This window comes from Gorilla gorilla, chromosome 14 (genome assembly GCF_029281585.2).
Source record: "Gorilla gorilla gorilla isolate KB3781 chromosome 14, NHGRI_mGorGor1-v2.1_pri, whole genome shotgun sequence".
Classification (NCBI taxonomy): Eukaryota; Metazoa; Chordata; class Mammalia; order Primates; family Hominidae; genus Gorilla; species Gorilla gorilla.
The window spans coordinates 126,841,690-126,869,347 of NC_073238.2; the positions used below are offsets into that span (position 1 = coordinate 126,841,690).

The window sequence follows — 27,658 nt, forward strand, 5'->3', positions numbered from 1 at the left end:
ATGTCTTTTTTTTTTTTCTTATCTTATTGCACTGGCTAGAACAGCAGTCTCCAACCGTTTTGGCACCAGGGACCAGTTTCGTGGGAGACAAATTTTCCACAGATGGGGGGTTGCGGGGGGATGCTTTCAGGATGATTCAAGTGCATTACATTTATTGTGCACTTTATTTCTATTATTAGTACATTGTAATATATAAATGAAATAATTATACAACTCACCAGAATGTAGAATCAGTGGGAGCCCTGAGCTCATTTTCCTGCAACTGGATGGTCCCATCTGGGGGTGATGGGAGACAGTGACAGATCATCAGGCATTAGATTCTCATAAGGAGCACACAACCAAGATCCCTCGCGTGTGCAGTTCACAACACGGTTCACACGCCTATGAGAATCTAATGCCATCACTGATCTGACAGGAGGCAGAGCTCAGGCGGTGATGTGGGCATTGGGGAGCAGCTGTAAATACAGATGAAGCTTCGCTGGCTGCCCACCTCCTGCTGGGTGGCCTTGTTCCTAACAGGCCATAGACAGGGACAGGTACCAGTCAGTGGCTGGGCAGCGAGCTGCGATTCCTGGGCTAGAACCTCCAGTGCAGTGTTGTAGTGAAGTGGTGAGACCTGGCATTCTTGACTTATTCTTGATCTTAGGGAAAGCTTTCAGTCTTTCATGTTAAGAATGGCATTAGCTGGCTCACACCTGTAATCCCAGCACTTTGGGAGGCCGAGGTGGGCAGATCACGAGGTCAGGAGATCGAGACCATCCTGGCTAACACGGTGAAACCCCGTCTCTACTAAAAATACAAAAAAATTCGCCAGGTGCGGTGGTGGGCACCTGTAGTCCCAGCTACTTGGGAGGCTGAAGCAGGAGAATGGCGTGAACCCAGGAGGCGGAGTTTGCAGTGAGCCGAGATCGCACCACTGCACTCCAGGCTGGGTGACAGAGGAGACTCCGTCTCAAAAAAAAAAAAAAAAAAAAAAGAATGGCATTAGCTATAGTCTATGCTTTTCTGATTCCTAACCTTTTATATGTAGCCTATTTTTTGTTTAGTTTGCTTTTTTAAAAATCTGATCTATGGTTTTTCTATGCAAACTATTTTGTTGTCTGTTTTTATTTTCTCTTTTTATTACTGGTTTTTGAAGTTGCGTGATGGTGTGTATTGATATCTTTTTTGATTTCCTGTGCTGGGAATTTGATGTACTTTTTCCATCTTGAAAGTCATATCCTTCAATTCTGAGAAATTTCATGAATTGTTTCTTTAAAATTTTCTCTATTTTTCTCTGGTCTTTCTTTCTGGAATTCCTATTAGAGATCACATCTTTTGCATCATCTTTTGATTTGTATATTGTTTCTCTCCTTTCTCTCTCTCTTGCTCTTTTGGCTCTGTTTTCTTGGATAGTTTCTCACATTTATCTTTCACTTATTTCATTGATTTGTTTTTGTTCAACAATCATATTTTTACATTCCAGGACATATTTTGTCCTCTGAGTTTTTCTTATATCTTTTTGGTTTAAATACTGTGCTGGTTTCATTTCATGAATTATAATATCCTCTTTATGAGTTTTTATGTAAATGCCTCTACTTGTCCCGAATGGCTTTGGCTCCTTCTGAATCCCTTTACCTGTTAATTTTGGACTCAGCCTTTCATGTAGGGGCTTTCCTCTAATGTATGTTTATTCTTTTTATCTGTTAATATTTTTTAATGAGGCACAAAAAAGCTGATTGGAAGCTTTGGGAGGGGCTGTATGATACCTGGTAGGTTTACTGCAGCCTGAAATTTGAATGTTTCATTGCAGGAATATCCAGATGTCAGTTATGTGTAGTTTTGGGGATCTCCCCTCTTCCTGAATCCTTTTGTTTCTCTAGAGAAAAATGTTGCCATCACCTACAGGCATTCTTGCAACTGCACAGAAGGGGACGGAGGGACCCCCAGTTCAGGACATAAGCTCTCATGTAACAGGTCTGTTCTCAGGGCAGCCCTTCTCCCCTCCCATCTGCTACGCTTACTGTCTCCTCCTCTACTGCCTCTCTCATTCCATTTTCTGTAAATGAATCTGCTGCGTTGGAGGAGGGGTCGCTGCCAGTGTGCTGGGGAGGGGAGGGGACTTCCAAGTCTGGCCTCTCTCCCGTGGACTTCAGACTCCTTTTAGTTCTATCATTTCAGACACTGGAATTTCAGGTTCCGGGTCCTTTCTGGTTCTGTAGTAAGATTAGCATGGTTCTTATCATATCACTCACTTTAGGCATTGCGTTGGCTTTCTTAGGTCTGCTTTCTCTTTATTTCTGATCTCCAAAAAATTTACTGCTGTTCATAAGCCAGTAAGGCCTCCTCTCCTTTTTGATACTATTTAATTTTCATGTGAGTGGGGTTACAAGAAAGAAAAAATCAATAAAACACATGTTGAAATCGCCAAGTTTAACCACGAGTCCCCTGCACTGCAGTCATCATCCTAAATGGCTTTCCTTGGCGATGCTGCCCCCTTACCAGAAACCTAGAGAAGGTCTCAGGAGGTCTCGCTTCCCTGGCTTGTAGTCCATCATAAGGTTTTGCATTGCTAACTGGAATTTTCTCCTTTATTAGGTCTTGGACATTCACTGTTTTGTCTCACAAAATCCTCTCCTTTTTTTCCTTTGTCTCCCTGTGTCCTTGACCCTTATGGAAAACCAGAGCCAGCTTCCATTCCTCAGCCTTTCTTCTCTAAACACCAAGTTCCACCACTGACAGAACACTGAGTCCTGCACAGTCACATGGACACGAGTAAGGAGAGTTCAGAGGCTGCAGTGGAGTTCCACACGAAGCACAGGAGGTGAAACTCCTTTTTCCTGGCTCCTCAGGAGACGTGTGAAGACAACGCGATTAGAGGTCCTTGAGGCATGGATAGTGTTTGTATCTGCTGAATCCCTATCCATCTCACATCTCCACCTCTAAATGCGCACTTTCGGATATCTGTGAATACCCCCTGTGAGGTGCCTGGTTGGCAGGGGGTGGGGTGTGCAGCTCTGTGTCCAAGTATGAAATGCCCCAATGCCAGTTGCAATTGTTTTGATTTTGGTGTTAGAGTCTAATGTTAGCTGTGACCCCCTCCTTTCCCTTTTCATCTTGAAGAGACTGTCTTCATTTGAAATAGGGAAAGGAAAGGAGTGTAACTCTCATAGGAGTGACGGGAGCCACCCCACACTGAAGCTGCAGTAGAACCTTGAGGTGGAACCATTTCTGCAAAGGGTGTTCTTAGAAATAGGAACCACAGTGCTAAACACCACCACCACCTACAGCCCCAGCAATGAGGCCAATCACCAGGCAGACTCCGGCAGACAGAGAGAACACAGCCACAGAGGGATGCCAGTCCCTACAGACAGCAATGAGGCCAATCACCAGGCAGACTCCAGCAGACGGGGAGAACACAGCCACAGAGGGATGCCAGTCCCTACAGACAGCAATGAGGCCAATCACCAGGCAGACTCCAGCAGACAGGGAGAACACAGCCACAGAGGGATGCCAGTCCCTACAGAGGACGAGATGATCTCAGTGCTATTACATAAGCGCTAACAGGGTGATTATTCCACCTAGTCCACGAACATGGAATTTTATCTAGTGGCCAGAGATGTCCAAAGAATTGCCACAGAAAGCTTTTCACAGAATTATTAAGTGATTCATGAGCCCTATTCAGAAATGTCCAGAAATAGAAAATGCACGTGGTATTTATAAAGGGGTTAATTCATTAATCTCTTCTCTATCACAGAAAAAGTAGGCTACTGCTGGAACCAAAGGTCCCCAAAATAAAGTCAATGAAACTGTTGTGGCCCGAAACTTAGAGACGTTCTTTGAGCAGGGACCTAAAAATCAAACAAATACTGGAAAAAAAAAAAAAAAGGCATTTTATGGCAGGCCATTGTATAAGTGTCAGAATTTGGATAAAGAATAATAAGGAAATTTTTTTTTCTTCTCAAAATACACATACATAGCTATACTTAAATATAACTGTGCCCTTCTTCTCACTGGTACATAACATATACAAAAAAGACAAAATGGAATTATGGCCGGTATTGGGACTATTTAGATGATTCCTATATAATCTGGAAAATGTGTATGATGTAGCATTTATAGGGCACAAATACACCATTGTGTGATGTGTCTTCCACTATTACACCAAAAGCACAAAACACTACAACACAAAACAATTTGGTTTGGCTTTTAAAATAAAATGAGGAATTTAATTAAGCAAACAGACAAAAAAATCCTTTTAAATATAAGATTGGAAAAATCTTTCTAAAATTATTTTTATAGACACAATATCCTGCAGGGTTTTTAGTTTGAAGTAGAAGAAACCCAGTGGTTCAATGAGAAATGGATTTGATGAAACATTGGCTCTGGCAGGCTTAAGAGGTAGCTTGCCAACTCAGCGTTGAAAAAGTTGATGACAAAAGGTTCCTGAAATCAAATTTTCCTCTTTGGACTCCTTCTAGAATGCCTCCAAGTCTGATTTTCATAAAATGAATTCAGGAAGCCAAATCTGTCTTTATCCTATGTTATTATGTGAGAGAATTTTCCATGACCTCGAAGGAAGAACACACGTTTTGGTGAGTTTGCGAGTGAAAATCTTATTATAATTTATTTCCAAGAGAAAAAGACGAATGATCCAGAATGTGCTCACACTCACACGTTTGCCTGTGAAATGTGTCCTGCCAACACAGAAGCAGGGCGCTCAGCTGGACCAGGGGTCTCAGGCCACACTCAGTTCACTCATGTGTGTGGAGCAAGTGTGTTCAGAGACAGCATCCCTAAAACATCTCTCACCTGGATTTGCTCACTCAACAAGTAAATAGGACCTCTGTATCCTAAGCTGTAGTACACAGAAACATGACATTTTGAATCATCTGAGAAATGCAGTTTGCTTTTAATAGAATAAGGAAAAAATAAAAAACATTTTTTCTACATTTAAAAACAGTATAGGCCAGGCACGATGACTGAAGCCTGTAATGGTAGCACTTTGGGAGACTGAGGCAGGCAGATTGCCTGAGCTCAGGAGTTAGAGACCAGCCTGGGCAACATGGTGAAACCCAGTCTCTACTAAAATACAAAAATTAGCCGGGCATGGTGGCAGCCGCCTGTAATCCCGGCTACTCAGGATGCTGAGGCAGGAGAATTGCTTAAACCCGGGAGGAGGAGGTTGCAGTGAGCCAAGATTGTGCTACTGCACTCCAGCCTGGGGGACTAAGCAAAACTCTGTCTCAAAATAAAAAAAGAAGGAAGGAAGAAAGGAAGGAAGGAAGGAAGGAAGGAAAGAAGGAAGGAAGGAAGGAAGGAAGGAAGGAAGGAAGGAAGGAAGGAAGGAAGGAAAGAAGGAAGGAAGGAAGGAAGGAAGGAAGGAAGGAAGGAAGGAAGGAAGGAAGGAAGGCAGGCAGGCAGGCAGGCAGGCAGGCTGTTCAACACCAACAAAAGTTACAAAAAGAAAAATTAGATAATTGTCCACACCATGCATGTAAACTCACACTGATTGAAATGGCAACATTTGGTTTGAATATTTGAATATTTTTTCAGCTTTTCTTAAGGCATACTCATGTATCAGAATTACCTAGGATGTTTCCAAAAAATGTGGATTTCTGAGTCCCACCCAGTAGTAGATAACCATATTAAATACCCCTTAATCTGGGGGTGGGTGTATCTCAGAAATCTTTATTATAACAAACCCTCCAACTAACTGCTTTGCCTATGAAACTTTAGAACCACTGAGTTCAGATAAGTCCTTCACTTCTTTCCTAACATATTAACTAATGAAATGAAAAAAAAAATTCACACCTGAATTTCCCTAGTGTATAAATTTCTTCTTATGCAGTCATTGAGTCATTCCAAACTCTGGAAATTGAGTTAATTATTTCAACATACAAAAAAAAAAAATTGGGCCAGGCATGGTGGCTCCCATCTGTAATCCCAGCACTTTGGGAGGCCAAAGTGGACAGATCACCTGAGGCCAGGAGTTTGAGATCAAACTGGCCAACATGGCGAAAACCCAGCTGTACTAAAAAAAAAAAAAAAAAAAAAAAATTAGCCAGGTGTGGCGGCAGGCACCTGTAATCCCAGCTACTCGGGAGGCTGAGACAGGAGAATCGCTTGAACCCAAGAGGTAGAGGTTGCAGTGAGCTGAAATTGCACCACTGCACTCCAGCCTGGGCAACAGAGTGAGAATCCATCTCAAAAAAAAAAAAAAAAGATTTTTACAAAATGGACTTTAAGACCTCAGAGCTGTGTTATGACCACTTGAAATTTGGCTACTGCTATTGAGGAACTGAGTTTTTAATTAAAGTAAATGTAAATAACCACATGGGGCTAGTGGCAGGCTTATGAGGTAGTGCAGACATTGATCATTTCCATCATCACAGAAAGTCCCATCGACAGCCTTGTCTTAGACAATAAACCGCAGTGCCCAGTGCTGCCCAGCTGATTTTGAGAGTGCCTGGATATGTGTGTGAAGTCCCTCAGCTTCTTTGCAGGAAACATGCTTGAGTCAAACGAGGGATTACTCACTTACATTGTATTTTATTTACACGAGACAAGCTATTTTGTATACTGCATTGTGTTTACGGACGAGACAGGCATTGTAATCAGAAGGTTTACAGATAAAACGGAAATGTTCATATTCAATTGCATTTTTCAGTTCTAGAGTTCTCGTGTGTTTTCTTTCCAACTGTTTTTGCTTCTCTATTGATATTTCCTATTGATCCCACAATATTTTTACATTTTCACTTAAATCTTTCAACCTATTTATAATGGTCGTGTTAAAGTCCATCGTCTTTGTCATTTCCAGTCAGTTTCTTTTGACTGATTTTTCTCCTCACATTTTTCTCACATTTCCTTGCTTCTTTATATATCTGGCAAGTTTTTATTGCATGCTGGACATAGTGGATGCCACCTTTTTGAATGTCTGGGTTTCGTTGTCCTCATTTGAAGAATATTGAAGTTAATGGTGGCAGGCAGTTAATTTACGTGCAGCTCAACTTGATCCTCTTAAGGCTTGATTTTAAGCTCAGTTAGTGAACGCCTGCAGCAGTCTTGACTCTAGGGCTAGAGTAACCTTATTCCTGAATCACGTCTGCTCCTGAATATTAACTGGAGTGCTTGGTGTGTTCAACGAGGTCTCTCCATACTGGTTTGTTGGTCCTCATTGTCTTCCAGCCCCATGCCAGTTCTGGAATTTCTACTCAGCTCCTCTCCCTGGTAGTTGGTCTTTGTCTGCTATTTTGGAGTCTTGCCTTAGCAGGTAGAGCTAAGTATTCAAAGATGCCAGCAGGCCTCCCTGTGGATTTCTGAAGCTTCTCCTCTGAGCCTTCAGCCTGTGCTCCCCTCCAGCTCCACTGCGTCTCCTCCACTTCTCGACCTAGCAGGATGGCCTTGTCCTGCCCGGGCTCCTCTGGGACCTGCTTTGGGAAGGCTCGTGGCAGGACACTGGGCAATCCTGGGGCTCACCTCTGTTATGGCCCTTCTTTCAGGGAGCACAGGCCTGCACTCTTATTGTCAAGCATCTGAAAACACTCGTTTCACACATTTTGTCCAACTTTATAGATTTTTAACAGCAGAAGTTCTAGTTTGATACCAGTTTCATCATGACCAGAAGTAGAAACGCACATGGAAATTAACTGTCACAGCTAAAAGAACAGTGAGAATTTTCAAACAGTTTAAACAGTACATCTCCCACTAAAAGAAATTTGCCTAAGAGGACACAGTCCAGATAAGTCACATATACTTAAGTAGAGACGGTTTTCAGAATTTAACAGGCCAGTAACTTGTTACATAATTTCATCAAGTTCTGGACACATGTCCACTGTCCATTTATAAATGAAATCAGAAGAAGGACCTCGTCCTTGCATGAATATGGTTCATGGGACTAGAAAGCAAGAACCATTGGTTCTTCTGGATCCAGGGCACCTGCTTGTATAACTTAGGCGACACTTTGCTCCCTATGTGCCAAAGTACCCTGGGACCTCACAGCGAGCTCACAGGGGTGCCAACAACATTGATATTTTCAATGTTCAAGGGAAACACAGTGATAACTGTTGTCTGTGGACACTGCACAAACTAGTAGCCCAATATGGTTCAGGGTTCCATATGAGACAGGGCTACAACCCTCATGGCAGCAGCCTTGTCTCTGTGAATCTGGGTTTTGACATTTGCTGCAGTATAAAAGCAAGTACCCCACAAAAATCAAAGCAGAACATGAAACGAAGGTGGCAGCTGCAAAATCTCCTTCCAGTGGCAGGCACACACATGCCATTAGTAAGAAATTATGATTATTAAAGAATTTAATTACAATCTCACTCTTCTGTCTCTCTTTTTGGAATTCTTTGGAAAAAAAAAAAAGAGGGTTATTTACCGTGCACAGTTTCCCACGGTCTGGGTTGCCAATTGCATCTGTGGTATCCTTTATCATTGCCTCTTCCGTGAGTTTTCTAGGAACTGACAGTTGGCCTCAGAGTCCTGATACTGTTCAGGTTTGATTCAAGGGCAAAAGGGAAGCAGCGTGACTTCCGGGAGTTGGTGCCATTGAGGGTTAATGCGTGAATCCATTCATTAATTAGGAGATGGGAAATGCTTTTTCAAATTCTATCATTACTGTAATGTATTAGCTATAACACTTCTACAAAGGAAAAAATATGTCTTCTTGACTGTTAGGTTACCCAGTGGTAGTTAGTACAGAAACCAGAATGCACATGCTACAATCTTTCCCTTTATTTACCATTTTCAAAATAGTGAATCAGTTCCTTATATACACTGTATTTTGTGCATTTAGAAACATTATCCTGAGAAGGGGTTCAGAGGCTTCACCACAGTGTCAAAGGGGCTGATAGTGTCCATGGAACTCCCATTTTAGACTATTCCAGGAGTCACAGAGGTCAATTTGACATCTTGGGCTTACAACAAAGATGTTCATTTTAAGCCATGACCCGATTTAAGATTAAGTAAATCAAATTTGCCCTTGGGTTTTTGCCAATGTCAACCCTCCCAGAGTCCACTGCTGTTCAACCTCTTCTCTTCTAAGTCCCAGTGTATCTACAGAGTGATTCCAACTGATCGCTTCCTTTGTCTCCACAGCACTCAATCTTTGCATCTTGGTGGTTGGTGAAATTCCACCTTAGTTGTACTGTGATCTACACCGTATGTAGACCCTACAGTGGTAGCTGTGGTGTAGGGGTACTGATTTGAAGTCAGATGATCTAATTCAAACGTTGACTATGCTACTTACTAGCTTTGTAAACATGAAGCAAATTGCTTCACGTCTTTGAGCTGGTTTCTTCAAATGGAAAATGGCAAAAATGATATATAACTTGAAGGACTGTTTGTAAGAACTAAAGAAGGAAATATTCTTGAAAGATTGAGCCATTAGAGGTTCTCAGCAAATATTTGTTAAATCTGATTCTCAGTTCCCAAATGCAGGGGATTTGTTCATTAGATCTTTGGTACTGGCCATCGTAGTAAAAGAAAAAAAAATTATTGCACTGTGAGATAGTTCCGATTTAGGGCTGTAAGCGATAACACATTCACATCCATTTCAGCGAACTCTCTCTCTCCCTTCCTCTCTCTCCTTCCTTCTTCTTCCCTTCCCTTCTCTTGTTCTTCTTCTTCTCTCTCTCTGACTCTTCCTCTGTGTCTCTGTCTCTCTGTCTACCTCCGCCCCATACGTGTCTCTCTCCTAGAGGCGCAGGGCTGAGCTCTGACAGTCAGAGCTGTGTGATTCCGAAATGCTCCTGAGAGCAAGTCACACTCCACTCATGGCATGGCTGATCTTCCCTGGGCTCAACGACGCTGCCCCAGTGAAGACATTCAATGCAGTTGGCTTCTCACCACCCTGGCTTGAAATGGCCACATCGGGCTCTAACCTCGAATCCAGTAGCTTCTGTACTGTGTCTCAGCCATTCCTACACCATCACGGTCCATCCCATTTGGTTAGTCTGAAAAACCAGTGATGTCCTCAGCACTCCCCAGGATTCTTTTTTGTGCCCCTCCCTGGTCAGAACGCACGTCCATTTCTGAGAACTGCAACCTCCTCCAGCCATTCACCCACCAGGCCATTCTCTTCTCTTCCAGATGGCTTGGCATCTTCTTCCGAGCAAGCGCAGCTCTCAGGCCGGGCCTGAGCCTGCAGCCTGTGTGCCCTCCATCATCAGAGCCCCCTCTCAGGACAGGCTACACCGAGGGTGGGACGGCGGACTTCCAGGGACACTTCCAAGTCGTGCCCATGCAGGTTTGGATATTCCTGTTCCTACCGATTCCCTGTGTCTCCCTGAACCTGTTTCCTTATTTGTCACAAGGGCATGAGAAACACTCACCTCAGCCTTGTTATAAGGATAAATAACAGATTTTTTCTTTTTTTTTTTTGAGTTGGAATCTCACCCTGTTGCCCAGGCTGGAGTACAATAGCGTGATCTCAGCTCACTGCAACCTCTGCTTCCTGGGTTCAAGCTATTCTCCTGCCTCAGCCTCCTGAGTAGCTGGGTTTACAGGCATGCGCCACCACATCCAGCTAATTTTTTGTATCTTTAGTAGAGATGGGGTTTCACCATGTTGGCCAGGCTGGTCTCAAACTCCTGACCTCGTGATCCACCTGCCTTGGCCTCCCAATTTGCTGGGATTACAGGTGTGAGCCACCGCACCCAGCCAATAACAGATTTAAAGTGTCTCATGCCTGGCATGTGTCAGCAACCGTCAGAAACTTAACAGGCAGCAGCCCCTTTCCTCCTCCCTCTTCCTCTGTCCAGGGAAAGGCTCTCCCTCTATTTTGGTCTGAAGGCACTCCTCCTGGTCTGACATTACCCTCAATAGTGCCCCACAGCTCCATGGTGAAAGCCCAGCTGTGGAGTCACACTCCTTGGGTCAAACCCAAGGCTGACACTTACTATGTGATTTACAATTAGGAAAAGGAGACAGGGCTCCTATGAAGATTAGATGAGGTTGTGAAGGTGCAGACAGCTGGGCTCCTGGTGCACACTGTGTTCTTAGTAAACACTGTGGTCACGACAGTTGTCCATTCTCTGGGTCCTCAGTGCCTCCTGCCATCGGCCTCCTCTCTGCACCCCTGCAGCCCCCACAGCACTGTAGCTGCCCTCACTCCCCACTCCGAGCTGAGCTCCTTGCAGAGCTGCGTTCTCCGAGCCCCTCCTCCTTTCCGGTCCTGCCTCTCCACTCCACCAGGAGTCGTCCTGTGAGGGCTCACAGAGGCCTTTTACTTCTCCCCACACAATGAACATGCTGGGAACTTCCGCCAACTGGACTTCCTATGGCCTCTGAGATAAGTGATAGTTCTTCCTCCTTGAAGTCTCTCCTCCCTTGGTATGTAACTCCAAGCAAGCTATACTCAATGTACACAAAACCATTTAGCATCTGTCATGGTTTCTCACTGTCTGTAGGATGACGTCTAAACTCTTTAGCATGGCATTCACATGGCTCACGATATGATTCCTGGAAAATAAGGTTCTGGTCTTATTTTCTCTGTTCCTTCATAGGCACCCTACTCCCCAGCAATATCAAAAAATCTTGCAATTTCCCAACCTCAACATCTTCTCCTACAACTCCATGCATTTGCTAATAATACATTCCCTGCCTTCTCTGCCCTCAAGCAGAAAATTCCTACTCATCCTTTAAGACTCAATCCACTGCCAACCTTCTCAGAGAAGCAAGGCCTCCTGGAGCCATGCGGCAAGGGACTGGCAGAGCAGGGTTCTACTAGGTTCTCCGAGCCGCACCTGACCTGCGTGGAGCCACCTCTGCCCATGGCCCTGGAGTGTGTCAGTGTGCACGAGTCCCACAAATCCTGGCATACAGAACGGTAAAGACAATAGCAAGCGTGGGCGCCGTGCTCACTCTCAGACTGAGGCCAGGATGTTTCCGGATCATTCTCTGTCTTTGAGAGCATTTCCCTGACCCTGTTCTAGTCCCCACACAGACAGTTCCAAGGCCTGAGAAATAAGCCGAGTTCTGAGCTCAGCCGCGATCCCGTTCATGGTAAGTGAAAGTGAAATGTGATCATTCCACAGAATTAGAGACTGGAAAGAGCTTCTGATTTTGGAAGAACAATTTTGTAAAATGGATTTGTATGCATAACATCCACTGCAGTTGGTGACGGTGGAGTCAGTGACTAATAAAAATGTCATTTCCTGTGATTTTTATAAATTACAGTAAATATGCCAGTAATCACCCACATTAGCTGCTAAAATGCAGGCAGCCAGCTGGAATAGAGGCCAGGGGACCCCATTGAGGCCTCAAGAGGGAGACCCCACAGGTACAAATTGACACCTAGGCAAACAGTAGTTAATACATGCTAGAATTTGGAGAAGGGTAAAGTGTTAAAATAAACGTATGTCAAGCAGACGAATTTGGACTTCTCCATGAGGATCTGTCACGTCAAACAGGAAATCGCTATAAATTACTTGTAATAGTAAAAATCTTGTCATTTATAACCTTTAAGGCGACGGGCTCATTTAACACATCAACTCACAGATCATAATCTAGGCGAGTCGGCCTGGGTATTTATTTCACTTTTAATGTGTAGAAGCTGGGGCAAGCCATGCATGAGCTGCGAAAGCCCTCACGGTGCCCTGTCGGCTCCTCAAGCCGCGGGACAGGCCAGAGAGATAACTGCCTGAGGCTTGGGGGATGAACACATCAAGATAGGAAAGCCCTTCCTGCTCCTGTAAAAATTAACACATGCCTGAAAATGTCATGCCTTGGTTAGTCTCGTAATGAATAAATCCAAATAAATCCCACCATTATTCTGTTTATTTGTTTTACTTATAAGCTATTTGAAGTCATTGGAGCTGAAAGTGTGTTTCAACACGCCGAGCACATTTAGAGTATCTTGTAATCATCTTGCTAACCAGTGCACAGGCGAATGATGAGTGGAATTTTGTGTTTATTTCAGACACCTCAGTATACACTGCCCACAGTTAAGAAACCACGACCTGAGACATTGTTTTGAAGAGGTGAAAATGCCTCCACTCAAGTGGCCCAGGAGCGTGATCCAGGAAGACGAACACACAGAACCATCTTCTGCATGGTTTGAAAATTCAGTGGATACTAGGTATTTATGAACGAGATGCTTACTGCAGTTTGCATGCACTGAGTAGACATTTGTGGATTAATTCATCTAGGGTTGGGAGAGAGGTTCCAAGGGGAGGGTAAGAGCAAAGAACAGACACAGGCCCAGCTGACCATTCCCTTCAGTGAGAAAAAGACCCGCAGGCAGAGTTGAGCACGCGGCTCACATTCGCACATGCTTGGCATCATGAACTGTAAGGAAGAGCAAAGTTGGTTTCCAGAAAGACATTAACTCACAGTCGTACTTCTCTCCACTTCCCTTGCTCCTCTCCCTGGCCTCTCTACATCTCCCTGCTCTCTCCCGCACCAGGGCTTGGTCAGTGCTTAACTCTGGCAGGAGCCATGAGTGCTGCCTGCTGCAACTTGCTAGGATTCAGATGCCACTCATGAGGCATGGGCAAGTGTGAGCACACAGGAACACACACGCACACCTGCACAGGCACATGCAGCCTCTGTGGGGCATGTTTAGAACTCCTGGGTCTGCTGGCGGGTACCTTTCCCCCTCATGCTTTCCACGTGCAGCCAAGGCCTACTTCTATTGCAGTAAAAATTAGTCTCCGTGTCTGCCTGTCTGAACACAAGCTAACTTACAAGGAAACATGAAATTTAATTTTAAATTGAAGTTAAAAATTTTAAATTAGACTTAATGTAAAATTTTTAGCTTCATTTTAAAATTTAATTAAATTAGATTTAACTGGTTCCTTGAAAATTGCTGATCTCTCTCTGAACTTAATCCTATTTTCAAAATTATGGTTGGTTTTCTTAGATTGATAGGGTCCTCAGTGTGGGGAGGGAGAGGTATTCGAAGGTGAATATGAGAGCATCTACAGGTAAAGAGTTTAGGCACAGTTTAGATCATGTAGAGAAAAACCTGTCATTTAGGGGGAGAAGCTGATTCTGGGAACCAAATTATTCAAATTAACCATATCCAATCTGCAGTGCCAAAACCAAAACCAAACCAACCAGCCTAAACTGTTCACTTTACTTTGGCAGGCACCAAATATGCATATGTGTATCAAATAAAGTGAACAATTGGAGTTCTTTCTCTAATTTAGATAATTTCTGGAAAAAAACCAGCAATCTACATCTTTTGCCTCAATTGCTAGATTATTACTGATGAGAGAATATTTATGTTTCTAACTTTTCTTTCTCCTTTGGGTGAGGTGCCTGGAATGGATAAATGTTTCAATTCTGCATTTCTAAACTCTGCATATCTATAGAGTCATGTTGCATGTGTTACTCATATATGATTATTGACACATTTATTAATTTACAACAAAGTTAATTTCTATGGAACAATGGATAATTTTGAAAATATTTTGGATAAAATGTTACAAACTCATTATTCAATGAACTCAACAATGCATATTGTATTTCTTTCGTTCTAAGACACTCATTTTAAATATTTTTATCATCTCTGGAATCTAAATACACCATTACCATCAGTGGCAACTTAGAATTACAATTGGCAGGGTTTTTTCTTTCATAGCAGCATGTAAAATAAAGATGCATCTTATAAATGTCATCTTAGGCTTGTTGAAATAGAAAAAGTGTGTGTGTGTAGAAGTAGCCTACAGATAATTTCTTGTCCAGATGGTCTCAGGGGTAAAAAAAAATTGTTTGTGTCAAATATCACCTATTCTTCCCTAATACTTCTTTATGTAGGGATTATAAATTATAACCCCAAACTTTTGCATAACTATTTTTATTCTAAAAACCTCTTGTCCTTATAATGAGTGGTTCATGCTAGTTTGCAGTGTGTATTCGACAGAGAATTTCTGTTGCTTTGTCCCCCGCTCCCATCAACTAAAAAAATCTACAAATGAAAACTCTAGGAGACCAGTTTCCCATTTGGTACCAAAGCTAAAAATGAGTTCCCTCAACTCCTCAAAAAAAAAAAAAAAAATCAAAGTTAGTACCATTGAATGGGGTTTAGCTAATCTTATAAATTTTTAAATAAGCATGCCCACTTGCAGCAAAATCCTGTGTTACATTTGTGCTTGTTCTCTGGAAAGTTTAGAAGGCAATTTCTGTAATGCAGAAAAGTCTGTACCACTGACCTCCCAGCCATGCCACAAGATATTTCTGGTCTGAATTCTTTCTGTGTCTTTTCTCAGAGCCAGAAGTCTTGGAGAGCATTGAGAGGCAATTGTAAATATTAAGTCAGTTGGAGGTGATGTGGGAATAGTGGAGGGAAGAGAAACTATGTTTAGTGTTTTTTTTTGGGGGGGGGAGGGGGACGGAGTCTCCTCTGTCGCCCAGGCTGGAGTGCAGTGGCGCGATCTCGGCTCACTGCAAGCTCCGCCTCCTGGGTTCATGCCATTCTCCTGCCTCAGCCTCCCGAGTAGCTGGGACTACAGGTGCCTGCCACCATGCCCAGCTAATTTTTTGTATTTTTAGTAGATACAGGGTTTCATTGTGTTAGCCAGGATGGTCTCGATCTCCTGACCTCATGATCTGCCTACCTCGGCCTCCCAAAGTGCTGGGATTACAGACGTGAGCCACAGTGCCCGGCCTAGATTTCTTTAAATTTTAAATGGTCGGGGTTCCAGACAGGAAAATCAGCCATATTAGTGCTACACTAGAACACCTATTCTTACCACAAGCATGCTGGCTGTGGAGCTTACAGAGACATGTGCACACATACATGCAGTGAATATCTAAATTTTGTTTCCTGACAGCTATGCCATTTAAGGGTTGAGGTTGATATTTCTTCACTTTCAGCCCTCTCCTCTCTACCTCATCTCATTCTTTCTGGGACCATCCTATATGCACGATTTAAAGGGAATTACCTATTACTTCAATTATTTGTTTCTTATCAACTGATGTTAAACTACAAGGATTTGCATTGAAAAGACACAAAGAAAGAGCAAGCCATGGCACGGCGCCAGATGAAAGAGTAATGTTCTGGTGAATTTAACCTAAATAATTTACTGCTATATAAAAGTGGAAAAGTGGAAGGTGAACCCTTTGACCAATAAATCTCTCCTACCCATGAAACCCTTATCTGGTCTCCTCCAATGTATTCCACACGCGGAAGCCATCATCAGGGGCTCGGGCTTGTGATTTGTAAACCTTGATCTTCTGCACTCCGTGTCCTAAATATGGATAATTAGCATCAGTTTATCACGCCTCTGCATATTTTCTCTTCTCTCCAAACATGCATGCTTCTGTTGGCTGCCATTCTGCTACAGAAGATTATGGAGACAGATTGCAGAGAATGAATGTGCTAAACGAGATTAGGAAGGAATAGAAATAGCAACTTGGCCAATAAATTCCTCGTGAGAGCCTTATCATGCAATTACACGTTGACTTGCTTCACACTCTCCCAGCCTCTTAATCCAACACCCCCACCAGGAATGAAATTTCACTAATTTCTGAATTACTGCATATCCTCCTGACTTGTTACTGAGAATGGTTGGAAGGAGAAACATTGCTGAAAACAACATGTAAAACTTTATCATAAAAAGTAAACTTTAACTGTCAAAAATGGGCGGTATGAATTTGGAATGTTTAAAGCATTTTAGCGTCGATGAATGGATGCACAAAGTCTTGGCATAGAGATTCAACTTTTCTTTGAGATTCACCAATTCTGCCATTGTGCCACCTTTGGGGATTCAGAACTGGCTGGGGGTGGGGGTGTTCCTTGCTCTTAAACGGGACTATCTGATGTGTTTAAAAACAGGACAAAGCACCCACTGATTTTTCTGACTTCTCATTATTACTGATAACAGTCACGATGCCTCTGGGTAATTCTGCGCAAATCACTTGACCTCTTTAAGTGCCACCTCCTCCTAGCTTAGGTGCACCGCTTCCCCGCCACAGCCCCTCCCGGCACCAGCGGGCTGCAGCTTCTCATGCACATTAATGTACATAAATAGGAAAAGTCCTGCCTGTTCCAGATCTCCAAGAATGCTGTAATAGGGCATCTACAGGGGGAGCTCTCTTCTTGCTCTTCTCTGCCTGTTAATGTGATTCTCCCAGGGCTTTATAATAAGTTAGGTATTTAAAGAGGCCCATTAAACCTTTCGATCCACCAGGGGACTATTTATAGCACAGAGCAGCAGTCAGACACTGTGGTGCCCCTACAAAAGCAAGGTTCTACAGCAGGAGAAAGAAAACCTGGCAGGCCTGAACGTGTGTTTACTAGAAGGAATGGAAATCTAGCTCACATATTAAAACTTGTGCTTCATATTTGTGCTTGCAGAAAAGGAAAGGAGTCCAATTCATGGTGGCAAGAATTAATTAGCAAAAGAAATGCACAGCGATTGTAAAAAAGAGTTTTACACGTAGATCATAATGTTGTCTTCACTTTCTTTCCCACAAGTAATGCCTGTGGGGGTTCACTGATGAGAGGGCCCTATGAGCCATCCAGAGAAAAGCTGCCATATTTCCCTTCCAGAAGACCTGCTTGCAGGCCTTGAATTTTGTGAGGTAAAACTGGACAGCATTCATTTGATGAATAGGTATTGAGCATCTCCTCTGCACACACTGCCAGGCACTGTTGCAGGACCATGGGGTGAAACAGCAGGAGGAAGGAGCCCTGCCCTGGAGGAGCTGACCATGGGGAGGAAGCCGCCCCGATGTTGTTGCCCACCTGCTTGCCTTCTGCAAGCTGGTTGCTTTTCTACTGGCTGTCAAGAATCTCCTTTTTTGGAAAGAAAGCCAGCCTGGAACCCTCATTTACCTTGATTGGGAGGGAGGGACCCAAGGCCTGGGAGGCAGCCCTGGGAGGCACTGGTCTGAAGGGCTAGACCCTTGGTAAGAACCTCTGGAAGAACGCCTGTCTTCCGGAACCAGACAGGGAGTCGTGCAATGGGGTGGGGTGGGGGGTACTCCCAGCTGCAGGCACCTCTACTCCTAACTATCTGCAAGAGGACACACACACACACCCTGGGTGTCAGAGAAGTCTTCCCTTCCCTGTACCTCCTCCTTCCCAAGCCCCTGAAATCCAGAGGTGCCTGTTTTCAGGCGCCAGCCCTGCTGAGTGGATGTGGGGATGGAGGTCACTGGAGGCCCAGGGCTGGTTTGTTGTTTTTGTTTCCTGTTAGGAGTACTGTGAAGGATTTGCAGTGCTAGTTTGGGGAAATCTTAGGTTTGGCTTCATCTAACTCCTCTACTGGAGCAAGGCGTGCAGCCAAGCCTGCTTAGACCTCCCCAGGCCACGGGCCGCGGCAGACCTGGGGCTTGCAGCCCAGCTCAGCACCTGCAGGCAGGGGGACCGCGCGCTTGGCTCGAAGACCCCGCCCTGGGCAGGGGACAGAAAATATGAAATCAGATGGGGAGTTATTAATAACTGTCCTCCCCTCCCCTCTGCCGTGTTTCCTGAATCCGTGCGCTATGCAGGAGGGGGGCGGGGGCGGGGGCGCGGGGAGGAGGAGGGGGCCGTTTGCCATTAATCTGGGAACAAGCGGCTAACCTCGGTGACTGGTATTTTCGCTTTTCTTTTCTCACTTTTCTCAGTGTGGGGAAAGCAGTCAAGCCCGCGCGGAGCGATTGTGAGGGGCTCTGCTGGAATTTGGCAGCGCGGAGGCTTGGAGAGAAGCCCCATGCTGGCTCCCATTCAGCCGGCCCGTTTTCCTCGAGCTTTGGAAGTTTCACTCAGCCGTGCACTCAATGGCTTCACAAAGCTGATTACAAGCTTCAGCGCATTCCTGAAGGAGCCAAAAGCGACGCAGGTGCAAACGAGCCGAGGGAGCCCCTTATCCCGGTGACAGAATGGGACAAGCTGGGAAAGGCTTGGACCACACAAATCCAAGGCTCACCAGGCAGCAGAAAGCCTGCCTTGGGAACCGGGGGTCATTATCCGCCCTATTCAGCGGGGCCCGGGGACCCTGGGGGCCGAGCGAGGCCAGCCCGGGCGGGAGCACTGCCGCCAGCGCGCACCGGCGACGGGGGGAACCCCGCTGGGCGCTGCGGCCAGGCCGGGGCTCAGGGCGCTGGGCTGTGCGTTTGCACAAATCTGTGTTCCGGCGGGCCGGTGTCAACCCTAGTGGGGACACGAGAGAAAGAGCACGCCAGTAGGCCACGCGGCGCGTGGGCAGTGCGCAACTTCTGTCGGCGTCCAGGCTGTACGGCCACGTTTCAGCCGGTGCCCCCAGGCCATGGACACCCAGCTCCAGGGTCGCTCTGCGCCCTTTGTCCCCAGCCCACCTTTCCCATTGGTCCCCTCTCCTGTCCGAGTGGCAGCGCGGCCCCGCAGGGAGCGACCCCGGGATGGACAGTGACCGCACGCGTGGAGTGGGGACGGCGGGGCACAGGACCGTCGTCTAAGAGTGTTCGCATGGCCGAGGACGCTTTCGCTGCGAGTTTGGGGTCAAGGGGCAGTTCCCTCCCGGAGTCATTAACTTCGTCTCCTCGTGCTCAGGGACCAGCAACTTGGTGCTGCGGGCGCCAGAAAGAAAAGGGTAGCGCCTCGCGGAGCGCGCGGGGGAAGAGGGACTGCGGCAGCGGGACGCGAGGGCGGGAGGGGCGCAGCAGAGGGGAGCGCTGAGGGGCGGGGAGCGCTCGGGCAGCCACCCTGTCCCCGTCTGGAGCCCCGCGCTGCGTCTAGGAGGGCGCAACACGCAGTCCCCGCGGGGGCCAGAGCTCGGAGCCCCCTAGTGCATGCCCCCTCTCCTCGCGCCCTGCCGAGGCCTCGGCCCTGCCTGCCGTGCCCTGGGCCTGGTTGTGCCGGGGGGTCCCCGCGGGCAGGGCGCGGGGCAGGCAGGGCGCGCGCGCCGACGCTCTTTTGTCTGATAACTAATTTGAGTTAATGCGATCTTTATGTAAAGCTAACAGCGGATAATTGTCTATTTTCTCGCCAACAGTCTCCATCACAATCACTTATCTGGAAACCTGCGGTTGGATTAATCGTTATATTCCCGAGATGAGCGTCGCTGCAATCCGCAGCGAACGCGGGTAGGGACCTGGAGACGCCTCCCGGGCGCTGGCGGGGCCGGTGTGGGCCAGCTCCGCTACCGCCTGAGACGCGGTGTGCCCATGTGTTGGTGCCCGCGGGCGAGGGCTGTGGGGCGCCTTCCCCAGGACTTGCTTGACTTGCTTTTCGCTCGAGTGGGTGGTGCGCGGGTGCGGGAGACGGAGGGAGGAGGGGGGTTGAGGGGAGGAGGGCCTGTGGGGCTGCGGACCTGGAGCAGCCTGGGTGGAGCGCGGCCTCGGGAGGCCCTGGGTGCATGGCGGCGGGGCCTGGGGGGCGCAGGCGCCGGAGGAGCCGTCGGTGCCGGAACGCAGCGTGTTTCACTTGGGAGAAACGTTGCCCTCGGTCCCTTGCCTCCCTCCTGTTGTCTCGGTTTTTCTGGCTTCGTCCTTCGTCCCACCCACCCTTTCCCACCTCAGGTCCCTCCCCCAGGATCCCCTCCTTAAGGATCCAGGTCTCTGAAAATTATTGGCAACAGTTACACGCCCCACGATTGAAATCCACAAGAGAAGAGTCCCAGTTCTGCAGGCCGCTCCAGGGCTAGGGGTAGAGATGGTGGCAGGTGGTGCGTCAACTCTCTAGGGAAGAGGAACTTGCATTACAAAGACTTGTCTTTCTGAGCTGAAGTCAAAACAGGGGCGTCAAGCGCGCTCCGTTTGGCGGCGGTGGAGGGGCCGCGCGCACCCGCGCTGTCCCAGCCGGAGCTGCCCTGGCTGGTGATTGGAGGTTTAACGTACGGAATTCAGGCGCTTCTGCAGCTCAGATTTGCCGGCCAAGGGGCCTCAGTTGCAACTTTTCAAAATGGTGTTTCTGGAAAATAACAAATTCAGACTCAACTGGTGACAGCTTTTGGCTATAGAGAATGAAACTGCTTCCCTTTGGCGATGGAACTCTTAAACTTCGAAGAGTGAAAGAATACAATGAAATAAAATGCCATAAGATCACTGGATTTTTCAGAAAAAGGAAGACCCCAAATTACTCCCAAAATGAGGCTTTGTAAATTCTTGTTAAAAATCTTTAAATCTCGAATTTCCCCCTACAACATCTGATGAGGGCTTTAAGAGCAAACGAGCAAATCCCACCTCGAGAATCAACAAACCCAAGCTCTAGCCAAGGTTCTCCCCGCGTTTTCTTCTCGTGACCTGGGGAATGTCCCGCCCCATCGCTCACCTGGCTCTTGTCATCTCGCTCATCTTGAAGTGACCCGTGGACAATGCTGCTCCCTGCCGCAGCTCCGCCGGTCACTCAGGCAGAACGGGGTATGCAAATGGCCTGGAGAGGCCGAGGCCGAACACTGCGCCCATTGTCCCGGGCGCTCAAAGCGCCGAGCAGCTGCGCAGACTTTCTGGGCTCGGACCCTCGGCCGCCACGCTAATGTCATCATTGCAAAACATCAGATTTTGAGAACTATGCAGTCTGAATTCATTAGCAGCCTTCTCGGCGAAGGTTCTTTTCCCCGTGACAAGTTTCAAAGTCCAGACCCCCTCCAACGTTCGTAGGGGTAGGAAGAGGAGGAGGGGCCCAGGGAGGGGGGTCTTTCGCAAGTGGGGCCTCGGGGGATCCCTGCTCTCCTTCTGGTGCATTCCGCAACTTTAAAAGCCTTCCTTGGGGTTCTGAGCGCGGATGTCTGACTCGAATGACCTGAGATTTGGACATATTCCCGTTTTCTCCCAAGTGTTGCTTTAATGTTGCGAGTTTAAATTCACTGAAAGAGGCCCAGATACCAAGTCGAGTGAATTTCATAGACATCATCTTCTGTTTTAATGATCGCGGCAGTGATCGTTTCTGAAGTCATACCCTTTAGGGTGAACTCACAACAATGCATGTCAGAGAGGCTGCGCGCCCTAAAGCAAAACAGTTAAAACATCAGGCCACGCTCCTCAAACTGCAGGATTGCAAGCAGCTCACAAACTTCCAGTCCCCACCCCAAGGCGAGGAGAGTCTCAGTGACTTGAGGACCTGCTTGCACTCCCGCTTTCCACGCCCGGTCCCCTACCCGCACCTGCCCAAGTGGTCTCGTTCCTCTAGAATCTGGATGGTGGGGAGGGGTGCTCCTGATGCCCCGGGTGCAGGGCGGGCACCAGCGAACGAGACCCAAGGGCGCTAGAACCCAGGAGCGCAAACCACCGTTAGGGCCTGAGGGACCCAGAGGCGGGTGGAGTAGTGTTTCTCAGATTCGTGGGAGGCCGCAGGCGCCAGCAGAGGCAATTTTCCTCCCCTGAGCAATGCTAGTTCTCCTCAGGTCCAGGATCTCCACTAACGTGTCCTTCCACCCCCTCACAGGACTCCAAGCTGCTGTCCCCTCTCTGCCGCATCTGAGGCTGGAAAAACTTCCTAGGAGAAGGCAAGAGAAAGCCACCAGACCAGAGCCGAGGACTAAACTTTAAGGTCGAAGACGGCAGAGGGGCAGGTTCTTCCCTGCACACCCCAAGGCTGCACCCGCGAGGCCTTCCTTGAGCGCCCAGGCCCCCGAAATGCCTGCCCTCCTTCTGACAAAAGGAGGGGGTAGGATGTGGAGGGTTAGTGCAACCAATAATGTTTTTGTAAACAGAACCACAGGGAAATACATGGAGGAAATCTATTTATCGGGTGTGTCATTTTTGGTGGGGGGGGGCGGGATTGAAAGTGGAGTCATCTAGACCCAGGAAAAAGCTACGGGGTGGGCGGGGTAAGCGGGGGACTCTTGGTAAATGTGGATAATTTTGAACTGGAACACCATTTTGTTTTCTTCCTGGAGAATTGTATGATGTGGCCTGAAGGCTCTGGAAAGTCACAGATCACACCCGGCAAGAGGTTCTTCATGTGTGCCAGCCCCTGGCTGGGCCTGGGCAGCCTTGCCCCCATCCTCTGGCCCCAGCTCCTGCCACCGTTCCTGCCACTCCACCTGCAGACAAGGCTGCCAAAGGCTAGGGACAGGGCTCCAAGCCAGAGGCTGGCTTTTTGGAGATGTGGCTGTGGGAGGGGAATCCCAGGAAGTTGCATAGAGAGGGAGTTTTTGCCAGCCTGGGTCACTGATGGCCAGTCTGGGTCACTGATGTCTCCCCAGGGGCGAGGGGACAGTGCCTGGCTAATTGTGGGTTTCAAAATCTGTCTGTTGAGGGGATGCAGAGGTCATCATTGGGGGGGGTGAAGCTGATGGTCCACGGAAGCTCTGAGCACAGGTTGGACCTCTTTCCTGCACAAAGAACCATCCAGGGTGCCCAGTGTTCTGGCCAGCGCCGGAGCCAGTGACGGTTGGCTTGTTCTGGCCTTCCTCCCCTTCTCACACATGCATTCTCTTGCACACGTGTCACACACATTCCTACACACTCACACAAATTCTCCTCACACACACAAATTCCCAGAATCAATCTCCCACACACACATCCAAGTCACACACTCATTCTTACATGCGAGTCACAGATTCACATGATTCACAGATGCAACAGACTCACAGGCATTCACGCTTACATATGACACAGTTGCACACTTGCACCCACACACACGCACACACACACACACGCACTGCAATCCCCTTGCATCTCCACAGTGTCGAAGGCTGGCTGAACACCAAGGTGGCTCTTGGTGGCAGGACTTCTCATGGGAGGGAAAGTCACAAAGCTGGAAGGTTACTAGCTTAGGGACATAATTTCCTTATTGACTATAATCTCCTTATAAAAATTCAACAACTATAGCAGAAAATGGAGAACGAGGACATTTTATCTCTCAAAGTCAACAGTTCCTTTTCTCCTGCACCTTCGGAACAGGCTCCTGCCTGAGGCTGCTGAGGTGTTCTGGGTGCTCTCTGTTTTCAGCCTCCAGGTTCAGGCTTTCCTCAGTGCATTTTCCTCGGCTGCCCTTGGACTTGTGTTGTCCGGGGTGGTGGCCACTGGCCCCCAGTGGCTACTGAGCAGGGAGAGCAGGGCCCCTCTGCGGTGAGGTGTGCTGCTCGGTGTAAAACACACACGAGATTTTCCAGATGCAGTACTCAAAAGCACGTGAAACTCCTCAGTCATCACTTAAAATATTGATCACAGGTTGAAATGATTATATTTTAGATACCTTAGGTTAAATAAAATATATTATTGAAACTTCACCTTCTTTTTGCTTTCTAAAAGTGTAGCTCTTAGGAACTTTGCAATTACCTACATGGCTATTTGTGTGTTATCTTCCTGCTGGGCAGTGCAAGACCTTCTCACAGATCCTTCAGAAATGGCAAAGGAAAAGCAAAAATGGTGGAGAAGGCTGAGCAAGTGGCCTCGCGGGAGGCCGGCTCAGAGCTGTTCTGAAGTGGCTTTTGTAACACAATCTATTCTCAAAGCTCCTTTTCTTTCAATGGGGCAGGTTGGGGGTGGGGGGGGGGCATTACACCTTGTATTTTACTTCTCGATTCATTTTCTTTCCATTTTAACTTTAATTCCGTCTAATTGCTGTACTGTGCGCTCAGTCAGCAACCTTGCATGAACTCTGCAGTAACTTCTGAAGACTCTTGCTCCAAGTGTTTGATTATGAGGAGGTGTGCAGGACTAAGGCGACTGTGTGATGTCTGCACAGTTCAAAAGCCCGCTTTCCTGTTACTTTCAAATCTCGGGTCAGCATTTTGGAACTTTTCTGCTTTAATTTTTCCACACACACCTCTCACTGCGACCACCTACCATCACCACAACCCAAACCAAAGCAAACAAACAGAAAGCTTGAGCAAGAATTTACATCTGGGAAAACGCTTCTACTCATCAAGAGTGGAATTCCTTTTTATTCCTATAATTGACTCACAGCTTCAAAAATCTGTGAAGTCATACTTTGGTCACGGAAGTTGCAAGAAACCATATCTGCAAACATTTTATTTTAAAGAAGGTATTTAAAAATATTTTACATATTAGCCACAGATTTCTAGAAGTTATAAAAATTAGAAATTATATTTTGCCTTTTGATGATAGCAAGTGAAAAGAGATTGCTCCAAGAATGTTTTCAATAAATTCAGTATAACTGCAACACAAAAATTCTGCATGCAGGCTTCATACACACACATTATAATTTTATGCATTTATCTTGAGAGTTGTATAATTAATTTTAAAAATGCAACAAAAACGTGAAGTCTACTTTGCCAATAATGGAAGTGTCTCATAGATAATTTTGAATACAATTAAAATTTTGTTTTTATCATAAAAGGAACTGTCCTGTTGCTCATTATTAGTATGTTGTCTACTTACTGTTCTATTTTTAGCTAAATTAAATTTAACTAGAGGAAAAAGAAAATGTTGTGCAATACGAAGGATGAGCAAAGTTTTGTAGGTAAACTAATTGAGATGGTTAATTTTGGTATTAACTCTTTGGGCAATATCATTCTTGTTAAAATTTAAGTAAGGAACTAGTAGAAATACTTTATTCCTTAATCAAACTACCTGTTTTTTAAAAAAAATTGCCAAAGAAGAAACTAAAAAATTAGCACATATCCTGTTAAAGAGCCATCAACATCCCATTGGAAACTCTAGCACTCTGACTTTGGATGTGTACGATGGTCTGTTCATTTAGTATATGTATTACACAGCCTCATTTGCATCATCACCTTATAAAGCCAGAGAGACTCTCATTTGCTTTCTGTTTTTCTTCTTTCCCCTAAGGACTACGATGGTTATATACTTTCAAATATTCACAGACGAGATATTCTGGGTAAATAATCTAAGATTAACTAAATTAGGTCAATGTTCATACAGGGCCAGTGTGATATATCCCTTGTGCTGAAATTATCTGGCGTCAGCTACATTGATTGAAAAAGCATTACAGACCCAAAAGGAAAAAAAAAAACACACACACACACACAACTCTTATTACAAGATGTCTCAAAAGCAGATAAGAAAGCAACAAAGTCTTCTGGTAAATGAGGGACCTTATCTAGATTTTAATATGGCAGTAGGCAAATTACAAATGTTTCTGCAAGTTAGACAACTTGCACGGGAAAACAGACGTTCCTAAAGTTCCCATAATTCTAAGCCAGTTATAGAGTTTGCACATCGTCTGTGCTGGTGGGTTCTTTGTGCTTTTCCTCAAGATACATTCCATATAAGGGCAGAAAAACCATCAAGATTCAGGTCACACTGGCTGGGCTGTTTGGCTCACTCTAGGATGGAGATAGCCCAAGAGAGGGACGCCTGAATGTCATTGTCGGAGGGCTACTTTCTGCTTATCTACATATTGTTTACATCTACTCCACACATTGTTTCTCTCTTTCCGAAAACGGCTATTAATATAACAAAGTCCTTATAACAAAACTAAAATGTCAAGGGTTGGAAAAGAAGGTCCTTGAGGCTTTCATACAGAGACCACATTTGCTGAAGTCAGTAGCATAACTCAGCTTGTTTTCACTGGGTAGCCTCTTTAATAATTTTGTAGGTGAGAAAATGATTTCTTTGATCATTGTGATTATCATCCGTTTATCAGTCAAAGTTCACTGAATTGTTGCTCCTGTCACCATTATAATCTATTATCACAAAAGGTATTTAACAAGTTGATAATTTGATAGAATGAACAGAATGGCTGTCAGAACATATATTTCAGAAACAGACACAGAAACATCTAGCAGGCTGCTGCCCACAGAGGATGCCATTCCATTCGAAAATTACTATCTTTAGAGCATATTTCTGAGTGGCAATAATGACAGTAACCTTCATCTTCATCTTCAGGACAAAATTAAATTTCTAATGCATGCCTGGGCATGCAAAAAACTAACAAAATAAAATGAAGAAGGAAGCCCAACAGCCTAAAACTGGAATTTCTGATTGCATTCTAATACAAAAGTGAGTACTTTGAGGGAGAGTATCATAGTTGTTCAAATACTGCAGTGAGCCGCAGCTGCAGGTGGGTGTGGACTCTGAGAAGCAGCTGCTGAAACAAGAATTATATAAAGCAAAATAAGTCAGAGGCCAAGATCTAGAATGAGGAATTAAAACAAAAAAAAAGGAAAACATTAAGCTTCATGAAAAACAAGAGAGTTGGAGCTTTGCTCACCCGTCTCCTGTTGAGGTCAGGGGTGAGCTGATGCCCATGGGGTCGGTGTTCTCCTTCATGTCTTTAGCTTACCCAGCATTTCCGTCCTGTAGCCAGTGCAGCCTTGCTATAGTGTTTGTCTGGGGCAGGTGAGATGGGGTCACCTGCATCTGTGCAAAGAGGGGTCAGCGAGAATTGAACGTGGCCCATGACCTTTTGCCCTCCTTACTTGACTCTTAGAAGCTTCTAGATGCACCACGATTTGACCTCAGGGTCTTGAGCATGAACCCCTACGTGGAGTTGCAGAGAAGCCTTCAGAAGACCCACCACAGCTGTCCTTTCAGTTAGCAGGCTCACTGCCCACTGCACTCCACTGGTTTGGCCTTCCATGCACCGTCTCACTGCTCTTACCAGCCCACCACCCTAGCCCATCACCCTAGTCCACTACCCTAGCCCACCACATTGGCCCACCACCCTAGCCCACCACATTGGCCCACCACCCTAGCCAGCACCCTAGCCCACCTCATGCACCAAACCCAGGACCATCCCAGAAGCAGACACAGCACACTGAGCCTTCCTCCAAGCCCTCCAGCGCTTCTACTGAAGCCCATTTCTCCCCAGAAGAAAACTAAGTCCATTCCTTCTTTCCTGCTGTGCATTTTGTGAGGACGGACTGGATGGAGGCCACAGAGCATGAGT

General features: G+C 46.2%; 1 protein-coding gene across 4 annotated transcripts in view; it reads left to right on the forward strand.

The window, feature by feature from the left end:
• LOC101129018 (collagen, type I, alpha 1b-like) overlaps positions 1–25,119 on the forward strand; it is a 719,603-nt gene extending 694,484 nt beyond the window's left edge. For 2 of the 4 annotated variants that reach the window (XM_019039477.4, XM_031001450.3), the window contains 5 exons: positions 10,075–10,231; positions 12,905–13,063; positions 18,544–19,487; positions 19,890–19,980; positions 22,280–25,119. In XM_019039477.4, coding sequence (XP_018895022.2) covers positions 12,972–13,063; positions 18,544–19,487; positions 19,890–19,980; positions 22,280–22,334 — 1,182 coding nt within the window. In that variant the 5' untranslated portion in view covers positions 10,075–10,231; positions 12,905–12,971 and the 3' untranslated portion in view covers positions 22,335–25,119. Of the gene's footprint in view, positions 1–10,074; positions 10,232–12,904; positions 13,064–18,543; positions 21,498–22,279 lie in introns of those variants that run through there. The other 2 variants (XR_010130628.1, XM_055360744.2) reach the window with 2 other exon arrangements.
• The last annotated feature ends 2,539 nt before the right edge of the window (positions 25,120–27,658 follow it).